Source organism: Ursus arctos, unplaced genomic scaffold, assembly GCF_023065955.2.
Source record: "Ursus arctos isolate Adak ecotype North America unplaced genomic scaffold, UrsArc2.0 scaffold_16, whole genome shotgun sequence".
Classification (NCBI taxonomy): Eukaryota; Metazoa; Chordata; class Mammalia; order Carnivora; family Ursidae; genus Ursus; species Ursus arctos.
In genome coordinates, this window is record NW_026622830.1 from 17,008,854 (window position 1) to 17,027,118 (window position 18,265).

An 18,265-nucleotide genomic window follows, 5' to 3' on the forward strand; every position below is an offset into this window, starting at 1 on the left:
TTTAGCCCAAATGTGAGATCTGTGAATGTGTTGGGTGGGTCATGGCCATGAGGGCCTACACATTTACTTTGCATTGTCCCATGGAAATCTCACGTGTTTATTTTCACCCGGATGTTTAGGACCATGGGAGCCTGGAAGTGCTAGATCTGTGAACCTAACATCAAGTTACATTTTCTTACATGATTATACTCTCAACTTCTAGCCCCTGCAACAAAGGGTGGCTTTGGGGTCCCAGAGAATTGCAGGCTTTTATGGGCATGTGGTCTGTCAGCAGGATTTCTGTGCTTTTCCTTTATTCTCAACATAGCCTCTTCAAGGGTTGATGCTTAGGCTTCAGAAGGGTCGGTGAATGCCTGAAATGGTGAGCATAAGTCTCAGTAATAGGCTTTATGTGCATTTTCCTGGGAAGAGAAGCTGGAGTTTCTCACCAGATCTTTACATTGGCCTATGCATCCTCAAAAGTTAAAAACTACTAGGAAAGACACCCTTGGATGATCTTTCTGGCTAATTACTTAAACATCTGAAGTACAAGAAGAAAAAGGGAGGAGCCAGAATGCTGCTTGGGCCCTGAGTTCTGACGCCCTGCCCCCCACATCCCCCTAGTTAACAGGCCATGAGCCCTCCAGGGCCTTGGTTTCCTTTCTGAAGACCCTGGCTGTTGGATTAGATGGCCTCCTTGATTTCTTGCATTGTCTGGTTGAACAGTTCATGTCAAAGAGGAGAACCGACAAACACGGTCTTTCTGTACATTTAAAAAAGGAAAGTGCTTACCAAAATAAATAAAGAAGAAAAATTGTGTGTCTCATCCCTACTTCTCTTTCTTTGAATTACTGGAACATGTGACTTCTAAAGAATGCTAATTATAAATCAGTGGTTACTAACAAAAGAGAAAACAAAACAATAATCTGATGGCTGCTTAGAGCCAAGTGGCTGACGTGCTGGGATGTACTTCATGATATATTCTTGAGGGGACAGAGGGAGGGAGAACCTCACTGGCTAGTCTGCACAGGGACATGCGGACTACTAAGTCATTTGAGATGAAGACATTTATTTACTCGAGGGAATGTTTGTTACTATATTGTACCTACCATCGGAAATTCATGAAAAGAGACCAAACATTTGGAAAGATTGATACTTTATTTTCTTTCTGGTGGTCAGCAATTTACTGCTAATGTCTGAAATAGAACAAAAACCATGGTGTAAAGTCGATGGGGGAGAGCTTAATGTGGCCACTTGCTCAAGCCCCAAAGTATTGAAGTCTGCTGCTCTTAATTCTGTCCAGGGCCAGCCTGCGAATAATTATATTAAGGAGTTGGGCAGAGTCGTCACAGAGCTACCAAATATCACCCTTGAGGCCCCCCTGGAAACTGATGGGAACGCTGGAGAGTTGACAGTGGTGATCAGAGTGTCTATATATCTAAAATGCACAAAGGATGAGCCCAGAAATTATCTGCCTGCCAACTTAACTTTTCTACCTGGAACAAATTATCCAAAAATCAATTTGCAAACACCTTTGAGATAACAAGGCCTTGAGTAATAACCTTCATGGCTTTGTAAAGAAAAGCATCTAGCTTGACTAATCTGCTTAATTTCTTTCTCTGACCAAATGGCAGGCTATAATAGAGGCAATCTGAAGTTGTCCCTTAAGATTTGCTTCAGGTCACACTGAGAAAATATTGTCCACCTCTGTTTCATAGCAATTATTCTGTCTCTGGAGAATCTTTGTGGCTAGGTAATTAAAAAGCAAACACGGAATGAGTCTGATCTATCCTGAGGCTCTCACCCGAGTTCCAGACAGAAATCTGTACCACCTGCCTTACCCGCCTGAATAGCCCAGAGGCCCTCCAAAAGTTCTTGAACACATCTGCGTTGTACTCCACCCCCAGATGGCTCCTCCAACCCTCCACTTCCTAATTCTACTCCAAAAATCACTGACTTGTTCATATCCATTGACAGATCCCATTTCTGGCAATTGGTTCCAAAAAACATAAGACAAGAAAAACTGGAGTCATTTACACAAAGATGTTCATTGCAGCATTATTTACCATAACAAACCTTGAAACAACTCACGTGCCCAGCAATTTGCGATGAGTTTGTGTGGTTACCTGACAGGTTGTTCTGTAGCTAATTAAGACAGTGATGACAAAATCCCTGTTGTAAACAAAGTCTTTACAATGTAATAAGTGAGGGAAGAAAAACATGGGGTCTCTGTGTTGCTGTAGCTGTATGCAAAAGGCTTAAATATATGAATGGAAGTTGGAACATGGAGAAATAAAAATGGCTATTATATTGGGTGGTAGGGAAGGGGACTTATTTTCTCTTTAGTCTTATTTTCTTTATTGTTCCACTGCTATTTTTTTGCTGCAGACAAAAAATAACAAATATACACACTTTGATTTTTAGAAAATGGGCATCTAGAGGCAAAATAGCTTTCCAAGGGAACAGCTGGTCTGGGAAGGCATAGAGATGTGGGTTCCATCCTGCCTCACCTGCTCCATGGTCTCCCATTAGGTGACTCCATTGCTTGGGTTCTTTGTTTGATTTTATCCATCAAAATGGAGGTGGAATATTTGCCCAAAGTAATGCATATGAGATTTCTTGGTAAATAAGGAATACAAAGTTAATGCTTATTTCTGCAGCTTTGCCAGTGGGCTAAGAATTGCCAGAAAGACCCACCATAAGTGCTTATTGAAAGGCTCCTTTATTTAGCTGAAGAAATAGAACTTAATGGAATAGGGGCAACTCATAGCAGATGCAGGATAACTCCGCATGACTTTTCCCTTGACCCTCAATGCCCACAGGGACCACTGTGCCAGTGACGCTCTCCCTGCTGGAGGGGACCCGCTGGAGTTGAAGAAGCTAAATTTTTGCTGTGCCATCATCCTTTTGCTACTTAGGCTCCTAGCACTACTTGGGGAGAACTTCCACTAACAATCTGTGTGTTGCTATGAAAGGAATGTTTGTATATCTCAGACTCGCCTGGACTTTGAACCAAACTCCACTTCAGTAAAGACATGTTCTCATTTGAGGATGGAAAGCAGAATATTAACCCAGGCATCTTTGCTGTGTTCTAGAAAAACCATTTACCCATTATTGCCTTCTTTCTTTATTTTCTTTAAATGAAGGAGATGTGCCAGTGTGGGAGAAGAGATACTGACTCAGGTATTTACATACAAAATGAAGTAGGATGTGAATGGCATTAAGAAAGGGGTGTGAGTACGTATATGGCTCTCTCTGGAATTCTGTCCTTGGCCTTATTCTTATGCTTGGATTCTTCCCCGTAAACCACTTGGGTCTGACATCCTTTGCTGATTGCTTGTCTTCCAGAACCTCCCACACCCATCGCCCCCCCGGAGCTGCTGGCCGTAGGGGCCACCTACCTGTGGATCAAGCCAAATGCCAATTCTATCATCGGCGATGGCCCGATCATCCTCAAGGAGGTGGAATATCGCACCACCACGGGCACCTGGGCCGAGACCCACATAGTGGACTCTCCCAATTATAAGCTGTGGCATCTGGACCCTGATGTAGAGTATGAGATCCGAGTGCTGCTCACACGACCAGGGGAGGGAGGCACGGGACCACCAGGGCCTCCCCTCACCACCAGAACCAAGTGTGCAGGTAAGAACTTCAATTATAGCTCCAGTTTTGAGAGGTTGGGCAGTCGCCCTGAGTTGATCCTCCTCTTGGCTTTCTGTGACAATCATTCCGAAACTTCTCTGGTGGGAGTGTGCGTCCTGTTGTAGAGAGCAACAGTCAAGGTTTTGGTCTTGCCTTAGAGGACCTCCGGGCTCCGGTGGTAACTCTGGAGATGGCCGGGCTTTGACTGTGATTCATAGAGCCGTCTGACTCCAGCTGTATCAGGGAGACCTTCCCAGTCCTGACAGTGTTTCCAGTGGGACATTGGTTCTGCTCTGCAAGGACGTCTGGTGTGTCTGTATGTCTGAGGCTTCCTAGTGCTGAAAGCGTCCCTGAGGGCCTTTGGTCTTGTGTCCCTGAGGGCTCCTGGCCCTGTGTCCCCAAGGGCTCCTGGTCCTGTGTGCCTTGTAAAGGCCTTGTTTGAACTGTATCCCTGAGTGCTTCTGATTCTTGTTATATATCTAAGGTGTTTATGATTTCAACTTTGTCTCTGAGGACCCCTTGGCTGGGCTTGTGACCCTAATGAGCCCTTGGTTTTCATAGTTTCCCTGATGGTTCCTCATTCTGTCTCTGAAGGGTTCCTGGTGCCAACTATATCTTGAGTCCCTCCCGGCTCTAAGCGTGTCTTTCAGTGGATTCTGGAACCGTGTTAGTCCCTAAGAGCTTTCTGGCTCTGTATCCTATGGGGCTTCCTGGTTCCAGCATGAGAGTCTGGACTAGGACTGTCCCAGCAAGGGTCCTCTGGATTCTGTATCTCTGCAAACCTCCTGGCTCCATGCACTCTGGGGGCTTGGGGCTCTAGCGATGTCTCTGAGGTTTCTGGATGCTGCTTAAGAGTTTGGTGTCTGGGACTATGTCTGAGAGAGTTCTTTTGATCCAACTGTATTGTATCCCTGGAGACTCCAGGCTTCTATGGTGTTTCTAATAAGGGGCATTGGCTAAAATGTATCTCTGACTGTATCCCTGAGATGTTCAGGCTCTGGATGTAACTCAAGAAGTTAAAAGAACTCAGTGTTTTGTTTTGTTTTGTTTTTCCTTCGTATCACATTATTTATATAATCTCATTTTTCTCCTCTAACCATTTGATGTAAGTACTTTTATCTCATATATATGTGAAGAAATAGAGACCCAATATTTTCAAACTTTTTGTCCAAAGTCATAGAATTGACCCAGGGGCACAGTCAGAATTTGCATTCAGGTTTTTCTGACCCTAACGCCATTGATCATCGGTCTCACTACAATGAAAACAGAGAACTTGCGTCATCAGCATGGAATACAGAGCTTATACCAGCCTGCCAGGGAAATGGAGGCATGAACTATTGGCTTCCACTGGGAAAAGAGTCACCAGTAGCTTCTGGGTGGGGAGCAAAAGACCCATCAGCCCAGCGACCCTGTGAAACAAAAAAACAAAGCAAAATACAATTAGTTCTACTCTAACATGACATACGTGTCCCTAAAAATCATTGCAGTATGGAAAGTTATGCAGTAAAAACCATCAGGGTAATGGGACGAAGTAGGATTGGGGCACAACACTCCTACAGCATCAGCGACACGTTTAAAAAGAGAGGAAAGTAAGTAAAAGTGATGGCACAGTGTCACACATGTTAATGGTTTAGGGTATGCTTACATCCTGCAGTGTATACGGGGTGCTTCCTTGAAGGGACCCCAAGTCTGCTTTGGAAGTGTGTGTCAGAAAGGTTGCAGCCTGTGGGCAACAGTGGTGGTGAAGAGTGCCTTCTGAATGTGGTGGAAAGCCGGGACATCCGCTGTGGATGGATGTGGCTCTTAGCACGCCTGGCCAATGGACGTAGCAGGTGGATGGTTTGAGGTAGGTACATTCTGTGTATTCCTATGTGGCTCTGTTGAGCTGCGTGCAGTTTTCTGTTTCAGTAGTGTTTTCCATACAGAATCACACACAGCAAATGTGACATTCATGTTATGCTCAAATTGTCTCCTGATATGTCAATCGTGTTGGAACACATTCACGCTGTCAAAACGAGAGCGATAGCAGAATTGACTGTAATCATTCGTAAGTACCTCAGCAGTGCATCTTGATGGTGTGGAACCCAAATTGAGTGAGGATGTCCATTGCTTGGGAATATTCCTTTGAATGTTTTTGAACCACTGTGATAAATGGAAATGCCATTTTCTTGATTATTTTCGAAAGCGGGCCTTTTGTAAAATTCCTTATCGAAACCCGATTATGAAACCTACTATTTTAGAAGGACATAAGATTATGTTATTAAAGTAGGTAATACCTTATCTCAGCTTGGCAATTCAATATTCATCCATAAAAGTAATTGATTTGATCCTGCCAAAGACTTTTCTCTTTCCACAGGGCAAATCTAAAAGTTTCCAGGGTTTTTGATCTTTATAAATGATACTCCAAGTACTTTAGCAGCCCCCATGGACTTGTTTGCTGATGGTCATATAATACATTTTGAAATTCAATCGCAACATGATCATCTCAATAAAAATTTACAATCTATTGCAAACTGTTGCCACGACTGTGTAATGGATTTTACATGTTGAAAACACAATTGTCTATCACTATAAAAATTATGAGTTGGAATGCTGTTTGTGGTTTTATATTTCAAAAAATGTTGGTGTTTAAGTAAGTTACAGCTAAAATCTTAAATAACCCACATTTCACAAAACATGTCATCAAGAACATAATCTTCTTTCCCACATTGCCACTGATGGTAGAATGTTCTTTGCCTCATAATTAATTTTTAAGTGGATTTCAGGGCTGGTATCCATTTTGTGGATGCTGTTTATTGGGGTTGGTACTCTGAGTCCCCCCCCCTTTCCTTTTTCTATTATTAATCACACTGGAAATGTACTCATTATTTTGCAAAAAAGAAAATGAGAGAACGTGGAGTGTGGAAGGTGTAATTTCTGCCCAGAGGAATTTACAGACTCAGTTAAGATTCCAGCAAAACAGCAAAAAGGGCAAAACATAAACATAAAGTCGAATATTGAAATAGCATGCTTCGTGGAGAAAAACCAGGTCGCCATGGAAAGGCAGTGCTCTTAAAGTGGTCTGGAGCCCTGGTTCTCAAAGCAAAGTCCCTGGACCAGCAGAGTTAGCATCCCCGGGGGACTTGTTAGAAGTGCGAATTCTCAGGCCCCGTGCCCTGACTGAATGATTCAGAAATTCTGGGGGTGAAGCCCAGAAATCTCCCCTTGAAGGAACCCTCTGAGTGACACTGAGGCACACCTACATTGAAGAACCACTGGTACGCCGTGCCACACCAGCATGCCCCTTTGGGGGTGTGTCCGTTATGCTGATCTTTAAGGCAGCTCCCAGAGGTAGACCGGAGAAAGACTAAGGCTCAGAATCATCAGACCAAAATCACAAATCAATTCAGTGTTTAGTGCTAAGTCTCTTGGCCCAGGGAGCTCCCCATGGCATGGTTCGATGGTGTCTACTCTCCATGTGTTCTCTGGAGTGTGAGCTTGGGTGGTAAGGAGACTGGCAGCTATGGAGACCAGCCTCCTGGTCTAGTCCACTGCAGCTGCAGGCCTTCCCACCAAACCTCTCTGGAGCCCCTTCCATATGCCAGACTCTGTGCTAGACCCTGGTGGCAGAGACTTAAAGCAGGAGCTCGGGCTACAATCCCGGGTATATCTCAGGAACATACTGGGGACCAATTCAGCAATGGCAGGTGGGGATGTATTGTGGTTCTTGCGGGTCTAGCAGGCACACTGGCCAGGTATGTCCTTGGTGCATCAGGAGCGGGGTCTCCCCTTTAAGGGTGCAGATGGTCAAGAGATTGGCCACACAGCAGCATCCTAGCCCAGTACTCTGGATTCAGAACAAGACTCTTAGCCAGTTAAGCCAGAACGTGGACAGATTATCGGATAGGGAATGTGGGGGTGAGATAAGAGGGCCAAAGACGATGTTCCTAGGCTTTTGGTTTGGATGGCTGAGAGATGAGTGGTGGAATTGCTTCCTGGGATGGAAAAGACAGTAGATGGATTCAGGGCAAGGGAGCAAGTTCAGGTTTGAAGATGTTGTGTGTGGGGTAAAGATGCACAGCAGGTGATAGCGTCTGGAAACCTGGAGCTCAGGAGAGACCAGCAGGCTACCTCTTCCTCTTCCCTGAGAACCACCTGATGGCCCCTGCAGTGTAGGATCAGAGGGACTTCTTAGTACCAGTGAAAGCAGTCTGATTTTCTTTTTTCATGCTATTCCCTGGAGATGCCCCATTCGTTTGTCTTTTTCATTCATCATTTTGTTCTTTTGCTCAGTGTAGCCATTTGCCATCCTTCCTGAGATACATACAGGTGTGGGCTGCATATGTAATCATGTGCCTCAAAGCGCTTTGAAAAGCTCAAAATACCCTTCAGATGCCTGTAATAAAACAAATGATTATCGGTTGCTGCTACTGTTTGGGATGTGCCGATTATGAATTGTTGAAACAGGAAGCCTTGCATATCCATTTCTCTGGACTGATTGGCAGGTGAAAGGGTGGACCCTATTCTTTTGTTCTTCATCATCTCATGGGAAATCCCGTTTCAGAACCTGATGATCCTGGTCTGGACCCTCAAAGGTTTTCTTGTCTAGAACGGCGGGTGGTTTGCTCTGGCACACGTCTAACAGCAGACATCCAGGGATAGGACTTGGGTTCTAGGAGGACTGTCTGTTGCCCATCCAGCCTCCACCTCGGGTGCTGTCTCTGATGGGACGCTTAAGCTCTCCCATAGCAGACCATTTAACTCTTCAGATCCTGGGGGGTTGCTGTTACTCTCTACCTAATACTAACTGGTTGGAACAAAACTCCAGATGGGGTCCTATGTAGGAGCAGAGCGTCCTATAGGTTCAAAAGAGCAGAGACTGCTAGCATCAATCTCTGAGAGCCGAGGTCAATGGCACTGGGAATGGGGGCCAGGGCCAGCAATTGGGGAAGGCCAGTGAGATGCGGAGGGGTGTGCAGACTCATCCCTGGTCCAATTCATCTTTCCTCCAGGTACCCCTTTTAATGGCCTGAGCACCTGCTTTTTGATGCCTTAAAACTCTCACGCAGCATCACACAGAAGAAATCATACCTCATTGTCACCCAATCTGGCTCCATGCAGCACCCACTTAGATATGCATCTGATTTTACTCCCAGGAGACATATTCCTCCTTATCTCAGAAACAGCTCCTCAGCAACCCAAAGTTACCTTTCTTATGCTCTGGAAATCTCTTCCCTTCATCCTCAGAAGCCCTGCTGGAGCCAGACTCTAGGCAACAACCGTCACTTCACGGTTGTGGAGCCACAAATCACCGATGTGGCAAAGCCACATGATCATGACCCTCCCCCCCTCCCCGATTGCTTACTCCTTGTAGATCAAAGGCCCCATTGCCTGGGCACCCTCTTCATCGTGGGCTCGCAGAGTTCAGGTTTTCCAAGTGGAAAGTGACTTTGTGCGGCCCGAAATGTGACATACGCTGCTGATTTGGAGAGCTCTCTTCTTCTTCCCTCCACCTGAGGTTTGATTGCACATTATGTTTTATTTACATATTTATGGATTCCTTCTTGAAGTGATATGTGTCTGTCTCTCTTCTCTAAGGGAATAAAAAGGAGAAATTCAAATTGCTGGGCTCAATGAAGTGAGAGTAGTCATTAGAATTGACTGAGAAGAATAGGGGCTTTAGCGCCAAGAAGAATCTGGTTTTTATTTCCAGCTGGTACTTGCTGTCTCGATGACCGTGCACCTGTCTGTGGCTCTGCTGCTTTTCTTCATCTACAGGAGATTACAACACACTGTTTTGTGGTGAAGCCTCAGTGAGATAAGTTAGAAGCCTGGCCGAGAACCCAAAACATAGAAGCCACTTAATGAACATTATGTGGTAAAAAGAAAAAAATCCTCAGACCCAGGAAGAAGGGTGTCAGGATCTAAACCGATTGCTTTCATTCTGGTGGGATGGACCCTGTCGTAAAGGACTTCTCTAGTGTGTTGTCCTTACTCTCTGTGACAGCGGTGGATGACAGCAGCAGCTCTGAGCTGCAGGGAAGATGTGAAAGGAAAGGCTTTGCAGGTGCTTTGGAGGCCTGGATGCGTGCTTGCAGGGTGCAGAGATGGCCCAAACGGTACCTGATAATAGGGTTCAGGGTGGAGTTGTGCTTTTTCCAATTTGGTCTTAGTCCCAAGTAAGAGAGAGAAGCTCGGTATCCAGCCCCATCTCTTTTCTGAGATGCCCAGGCCTGTGAGCATGAGAGCTTGCAAACAGCGTGTGGAGGTGAGTCCTCGCCCTCTTCAGTGAGCACCCTCGGGCAGGCTCATGTTTTCAGTGCGACCTGCAGTTGTAAGGTGGAGTGGAGGCATAGAAAGCCAGAAAGAGGAATCGAGGGTCTAGAATATAGAACAAAGTCATCTAACCAACATTTTTGCTTTTTTTGCCTTAAATTTCTATAAGCCGCAGCTTCCATAGGGGTAGTATTACGTGGCCTAACTCTTAGGGCTCTGAGTTGGAAGCAGATGGAACTTCTTTCTGAGCAGGATGGTGATATGAGCCCAGACATGTTAGTCCCATCTCTGTCCTGCCACGATCCTGGAGAGATTCCCCATGATCTTAGGGAAGCTCAGCAGGATCAGTGAGGAGTGGTCACATCGCCATCCCACCCAGAATCAAAGCAAAGTCTGAAGACCAACGGGGAACTCTCCAACACCGTGACAAGCTAGGGTAGGGGGGTCTTCCATGCAGGCCACACCGTGCTCAGAGGGACATCGTTGCCAGCGTCCTGCCCGTGAGCTCAGACGGGAGGCACCCACAGAAGGCGGATTAGGACAACCACTTGTGCACCGTGATTTGGAGAAGCGGTGCTCATTCTTCCACTTTCCCTTTCCTTCCCTGCTTTCTCTGTCGTTTCTGTGCCTCCTTCCTCCCCTGGACCACAGGACCCTGGAGGAGAGATGCGGGGATGCAGAAGGAGAAAGCCTGCTCTCACCGTACATGGTTCAGGAGTTGCATGAACCAAGGGGTACCTGCACTCAAGCAGGCATCTTCTGGGGCATGAGCTGTCCCTCTCCTCTTCTTGCAGACCCTCTCGCCTTCCCCTTTCTGCACACACGACGTTTACAGGTGGCTACCTTGGAGCCCCTCACTAGGTTTAGGGAAGATGAGGAGAAAAGCTAAAGCCTTCTTCCCTTATACCTATTTACAACCTCCGGAGTCTCTCTTCATGGTCTACGCAGCCTACTTGTTGTGTGGAGTGGAGAGGGAGGGTCCAGTTGGGTGCCTCTTATGGTCTCAAAAAGGACATCTGGAAGCGCCTCAGCTGTCCTCTGGAGGATGTGGTAGTACTTATTCCTTAATCTTGGTTTTGTAGCCTTGGGTAAAATTCCCAGGTAACAAGAAAAACCCTTACTAAACATCCTGTTACTTTTAGATTTTTCTGCTCCCCCATGATCCCTAGAGAGCTAGGGCCTGGAGGGTTAAGTACAATAAATCAACAAACATACCCTGGTAAATACTCCCTGATTCTTTCTAACTTTGAAAATTGAGATTGGAAGATAAAATGAGCCACTGAGAGAGGTAGTATTAATGATGATAAAAGCTAATATGTTTGTTTTTTTGCTTATCAAACTTGCAGGATTAAAAAAAATAGCTCCCAAATACTTTAAAATTGGAGTCATTCTTCTACCCATGAAAATCTTGAGCCAACAACACAAAGAAGGTGTATGACTATGGTAATGACAGACATGGTCACCCAGTTTGAGTTTCTGTGAGATGCAAGGCCCATAGCATTGAGCTGGTTTGGAGGAATTTACTTGGAATTCTTACAGCGACCTATTGGGGTGGGTATAATTTCCTCCACTGACTGTCTGGAAGGTAAGTGACTTGCCCAAAGCTATATACCTGACCAGGGGGCCTAGCTGCGAACCGAGCATTGAACTACATAGCTACAAAGCTCAGGCTCTTTCTAAAATGACTCCCGGGATCCAGCACCATTATGAAAGCATAAGGCACCACGACCATGTTGGGTTTATTCCAAAAAGGCACCGATGAAAAATGTTGAATACTGGAACAACTATTAGTATAATGCCTCCTATCAGTAGGTCAAAGGATAAAAACCATCTGATCTTCAGAGAGGCTAAAAAGTAATTTGAAAAAAAAAAAAAATCAGCCTTCATTACTGATCAGAATTCTTAGTAAGTTAGGGATGGAAAGGCACTTTTTTTTTTTTAATTTCTAGGAACAAATATTCTTTTTTTTTTTTTTTTTTTTAAGATTTTATTTATTTATGTGACAGACAGCCAGTGAGAGAGGGAACACAGCAGGGGAGAGGGAGAGGAAGAAGCAGGCTCCCAGCCGAGGAGCCCGATGTGGGACTTGATCCCGAAACGCCAAGATCACGCCCTGAGCCGAAGGCAGACGCCTAACGACTGCGCTACCCAGGCGCCCCTCTAGGAACAAATATTCTTATAGCCTCAAAGCCTAGAGAATAAACTAAACAAACAAACAAAAAAGAAGTTATTAGGATTTCCAAGAGATTTGGCAGTAGGGTCAGACACAAAGCAAATAAACAAAAATCAGTAGCCATATGCCAGTAATAACCATATAAAAATATAATGAAATGTATCCTGTTCTCAAATGCAATTAAAATATAAATACTTAGGAGTAAAACCAGAAATGTGCAGAAAGTATGAAAGCACACACATCTGTAAAACTTTACTGAGGACGATAAAGCAAGACCTGAATAAACGGAGAGATACATCAATGAAGTTGGATTAGCACATTTAATATTGTGAGGGTATCAGTTCTCCCCAAATGAATTTATAGGTTTAATTCAATTGCAATCAAAACCTGGATTTTTTGTGGAACTTGACAAAGTGATTTCAAAATTGATCTGAAAATAATATAGAGAAGAAGGTAATAGAATGCTTTAAAAAAGTTGTGTCGGGGACACCTCATTGTGAAATATCAGTATGTGATACAGCTATAATAATTGAAGCCCAGAAAATAATCCATTATGTAGTGAAACTAGCTGTTAACACTTATGTGAATGGAGAATCGCTTAACAAATAGTGTATTTGTAATTGGGTTAATAATTTGGAAAAAGTAGAATACATTGCATATATATTATGATATGCTAAATAAATTCTGGATTGATTAAGAACTTAAAAGAAGAAAAAAGCAAGAACCAGAAGAAACTAAATATCATTCTTTTATTACGAGGGCCTTTCAGTTCTTTGAAAGCAAACAAATATGCCATTGAGTCACAGTTTACAGATTTTACTACGTAAAAAGAAAAGGAGAAGAAAAACTTCTATATTAACAAAATTCAAAAAGCAAATGGGTAAGCTGGGTGTGGGAAAATATGACAGAATCGATCAGGAAGGAATAATATTCTCACATGAAAGAACTCTAACAAGTCAATGAAAATGTCGTTATGCTGATAGGGAAAAAAAAAAAAAAAAAAGACCGAAAAGTATTGACAGGTAATTGTCAAACAAAATATGAATGGCGAAGAACAAATTTAAAATGTCCAATCACAGATAATGAAATTAAGTGCATTTTTAACCTATAAGATTACCAAAATATGTTTATTTTTAATTGGTAAAAATCAGCGTTGGCAAGGAGCAATGAAGCGATCTCTTAGAGGCATTTCTGCAGGTGGGTTAACTGGCACAGCACCTTTAGAGGACAATTCGCTAATTTTTTTTCTTCTAACGAAATAGAGCTGCACAAAAGGAGCCGTATACATGGAGGTCGCCCTGCATTATTTATAAGGGCAGAAACTTGGAAGTCACTTCAATGCCCCAACAGTACGAGCATAGTTAAGTAAGATTTTTGTGCATGCACACAGCGAATTCTATGCTGGCATTTACAAACCATGTATTTCACAGAATATCTAATGGTGTGGGTCAGTGTTCATGTGACGGTAAGTTAAAAAACGTCAGCTTGCAAAACTGCATATGTAATTACTGTCCCAGTTTTTTTGAAATATAAATATGCAGCCCATATATCAGTTGGTGAGTTTATCAGAGCTGTGAAGTATTGACCAGAATTCCCCATTCCAAACCCTGCTCCTGGTCTGATCCTGCCCCCTAGATTCCCAGGGGAGCACATGAACACCCTCCCCACCCCCATTCACTGCCTGCCCTGAGTTCTAGAACATCGCTCTGTTTCTCCTGGCTGTCCCAAGTGGACCAAATATGAAACTGGTCTCTCTCCACCACTCTCCCAAAGCTGCATGGACACAAGGCTGTTTCTTCTCTAGATGCTTGGTGGAATACAGGCAAGGGATTGCCTTGCTCTGCTACCAGCAGACAACTTGAAGTCCTTCTGCAGACTTAAAAGGTCCTTGCAGTGGGCAGGGATTTTTTACCTTCTTCTGTCCCTCCCAGATCACTCAGGTGATGCAAAGTCTTCTCACTTCCAGAGCAGTTCCTCTTTCCTCTGATTGATTCCAGCTTCAGCTCCAGTCCTTTCTTTGCATACCTTTTACATTGACGTGAGCATTAAAAAGGAGCCTGGAGAGGGCGGCTAATGCTGAGATCCAATTTTTTTTCAATGAGAACAGCCTTCCCTTAAAAAAAAAAAAGTTTTAATTTATCTGCCCTAATGTGCATGCACAGTCGCACATACCATATATATGCTATATACTTGTATGTGTATATATGTAAATATATATATTCATTAAGATTGTGGGCCACTGTAAACAGTTTCTGTTTCACTGTTTGTATAAAATGTATGCAAATGAAAAGTAGGTTTCCCCTTCAGAGTCAAATGTGAATGTGAAAGATAGTTATAAATTGTAAAGCATTCTATAGAAATGTGAGAGGTTATTTTTGTCATAGTGTATTATTGACATTCTTGGAAGGTACGCACACTTGCTGAGCCCTGGGAGGCAAACACAGCTTTGTGCTGTGTTCAAATGGAGCAGGGGACAGTCAGATTAGGGGTTTGCCCCACCTGAGTTGGAATCCAGGTTCTGTCATTAGGATGCTGGGCAGCTTTGGGCAATTTGCTTAACTTCTCTGAACCATTTTCCCTATTAAATGTGGATAATACTGCTTACCTAACTGAATAGAGGTTAGGGTCATTGATATTAGTGATAGCTAGTAATGCCCTGAACCTGCTTGCAACCCCATAAGGGAGGTAGGTACCATCATCACCATCACTACCAATGTCCAGAGAGGTTAAGTATTTTGTTGCAAATCACAATGATTAGGAAGTGGCTAAAGTTAGAGCCCATGGAGTCTGACTCTAATTCCTGCTCTTACCCACCTGGCTATATAAGTGTAAATGCTTGGCACAATGCTCTGAACATAGTAGGTGCTTAGTAAATTGGAGATTTGGCAGTTGAACACCCTGGAGACTATCTCCCTATCCAGTCCCTCCTAACAAGTGAGCCCGAAGACCTTCACTGCAGTGGGCTCAAGGGGCACGAAGGGTAGCCACTTGCTGTGCTCCCAAAGGAAAGGGATTGACTATACACACCACAAGAGAGGGAAGCCGGTGTCAGTCATGGTTTCTGCATCACACCCACCATTGCCTTGACCCACAGTCCTTCTGAGATGCTTAAGGGGGGCTATGGCAGGAGGTGAGAGTGGAAGCTGGGGCGTCTTTCAGGACTCCGCAAGGAATGGCTGTCCATCCACCGTTGCCATGTAGATTTCCCTAGCTGGGGATGTCTTGAATCACTAGGGGCATATGCACTTCTTGCAACCAACCCTTTGCCCAGCTGTGTCCAGGGCTGCTACAGCTACTGCGGGGGCTGCTGCTGCTGCACTTCCTTCACTGTCCTCTTGATCTTCATCCTTGAAAAAAATGAAATGGTATTGAATGGCGTCAATAGCACAGTGTTTGAAAAGAGAACATACATTCCATATACCAATTAATATTTTCTTTTGCTAGTGCATATTCCCTTTCAATCACTGATCCCATTCTTAACATGTAATTATGCCCCGTGTGCCATTTATAGCCTTCTCCTGTCACTCAGCACCATAAAGTTAATATTTTACAGGTTCTTAAAGAGTTTTCAATATTGTTTTAATGGCTCATCGTGTCCCTTAGAGTCTAATTACCATAACTTGCTCAATGATGCCTGTATTGTTGGATATTTGGGTGTTTCCAAAGTGTCGTCCTCTTCCAGCCTGTATGCTTCTGTTTGAATTATTTTCTTAGACTAAATTTCAAAGGTATTAAAAGGTAGAGACGTCCTTATGGCTTCTGCTACATTTCACAGATTGCTTTCAGTAAAATAACTATGCTGTTTTGTGATGATATGAGCGCTTTCAGTGTAACCTTGGCAGAATTGTGTACCGTGTTTTTTTTTTTTAATTTGCCAATTTCAGAGGCATGAAGTGGTATATCAAGTCTGTCTACAACCTCTGCTTCTGCGTGCTCTTCAGCCTGCCTCAAATGTGCCAGCTGCCACTCTGGTCTTTATTCCGTTCCTCAAAAGCCCTGGGGCCAAGCTATTTGGTGCCTCCAGGCTTTGCATGAGCTGCCCCCTCTCCCTGGAACTCTCTTGCCCCGCGGACCACCATCCTCCTTTCCAGGTCCCTTTTTAAAGCTGACTTCATGGAGAGACCTTGCTTGATGCCCTGGTCTCAGTTTCCTACAATCTCCCTTTCTAACTATAACACCGTGTACAGAATTTATCCCAGTTTGTAATCATCTGATTATTTGTGTGTCTTTGTTTATTGCATGCCCCTTCCATTAGAACACACTCCCTAAGGACAGTACCCTCTTCTTTTCTGGTCACTAGTAACGTCTGGCACATCGTAGGCACTCAGTAGATAAGTGTCGAATGCATATTGGGAAGATACACATGTGCACTGTGGAAACTTTGGAAAATCAGAAATACACAGACAAAAATTGAAATGAGCCAACATGGCATCATCACTCAGCAATAAAAAGCCTTACCAAGTTGGTAGTTCTAATAGTTTCATGTTCTCATGTTTCCTTTAACTCATTAGTTTCATTTAACTCATTAATTTGTTTTTGTCTTTGGTCCATGGTGAGGTTTCAACCTGGTTTACATCTGTGTGACCTATTATCTCAGCACCACTGATGGAGTAAGTAAGCTTAGAGTGTCCCAAACAATGAGGGGCTGTGGAGCCAGGATGAGGACTGCGTTAGAGAGAGAGAAGGGTAGGAAGCCGGGTGCCTGACCCAAAGAAGTCTCTCCAAAAAAAGCCTATCAGAGTAAGGGTCCTAATTGCAAATCTCCTGACCTGGCATGGTAGCCACACAGCCACCCAGACCACAGTTAAGGAGACTCATTTTGGGAGGAAAGCTCCAGGCCTGCCCAAGTATCCAGCACCATCTGTGTTCGCAAATTCCTTGAAGTACTATCCTTCTGGAGCCTTTATAGCATCTCTATCGCTCTTTGCTGTGACTGAGACTAACCTGGATGATTGCCCCGTTTTACACTGGGGGACATGGAGGCTCTCAGGAGTTAAGTGACTTTACCTAAATCTCAAATCTTGAGATAGCTGTGAGCTAACATCTCCTGACCCCAAGCTCTTCAGACTCCTGCCCTTTGGCCACCACAGAAGGTTTCTAAGTGCTGTGAATATTGGATTAACCACCTAGCTTGGAGGAATGGGGGGAGAGTGGTTTGCGGCAGAGGAGGCAGGTTCTGATTAATTGAATGTGTTTTTTTTTTATTTGAAGGTTAAGCAGCAAATCCATTTAAACTTGGCTCAGACTAGTTTATATGGGACAGTATATGAACTAAACACAATGAAACTGAGCCCAGAGGAATATCCTGGAGAAGAAGGAAGTCAATAATGTGACCCTTAATTGCCTTTTACAATTGGTACATGTCCTTGATTTGACGACTGTGCCCATCCCAAAGCATCTGACCAAAGCGAAGCAGCTTGGACATCTAAAGGCCTCTTGCAGGCAGTACAGGGCCATCCCCCTGTCCTGAGCTTTGCTAGATTCTAAACTCCCTCAGGACAGAGCCTTGTGCTCTGTGTTTCGCCCCAGGATCTGGCTAGCGTATGCAGGGGTTTGAAGAATGAATGGGTGTGTGTCCTCAGTTAGGTGTGACTATTAAGGGAACAATGTTCTATGTGTTATGGGGGCTTTAGGATTCAGAATAAAAGCAGGACACTTGTAATATGCCACACAAAATGTCCCCAGAGCATGACACTTAATCCTGGCCACACATTTTCAGAGATACCAGATGAGGGAGATGACGTGGGAGAGTGCTGACCCAGTGCACGCGTGAGCTATGAAACCAGTCATGTGAGCAGGCTGGCGACGCTGACCAAAACGTTTGCTCGCCAGTTAGGGAGACACTGATGCCTGGAGTTGTCCCGACTTCTGAACATGGTGGGAAGGTTAAGGCAGGTAGTCGTTTTTTAATGGCATTTTGTAGTGATGGTGAAAGAAATAGTTTCCATCATTTTTATTTTGGATGATACAGAAAAACGCTAAAAAAGAATAAACCCCAGTACTCAGAGATAACTACTCCAAATTTTGGTATAACTCTTCCAATTAGGTTTTTTTTTTTTTTTTTAACGTACATCTCCTTAGACAAACTTGAGCCAACACGTACACATTTGCTCTATCACTGATTTCTTTATTAAACAATGTGTAAGGAATATTTTCCCATGTACTTATGTATTTTTTTTTACTTCAGTGAATATAAATATGTCTTGAACAATTCCA

At 44.0% G+C, this 18,265-nt stretch overlaps 1 protein-coding gene across 2 annotated transcripts in view; it reads left to right on the plus strand.

The window, feature by feature from the left end:
• The window catches only part of PTPRT (protein tyrosine phosphatase receptor type T), a 1,022,164-nt gene that overhangs the window by 447,556 nt on the left and 556,343 nt on the right, over positions 1–18,265 (plus strand). For both annotated transcript variants that reach the window (XM_044385622.3, XM_044385623.3), the window contains exon 7: positions 3,328–3,621. In XM_044385622.3, coding sequence (XP_044241557.1) covers positions 3,328–3,621 — 294 coding nt within the window. The remainder of the gene's footprint in view (positions 1–3,327; positions 3,622–18,265) is intronic.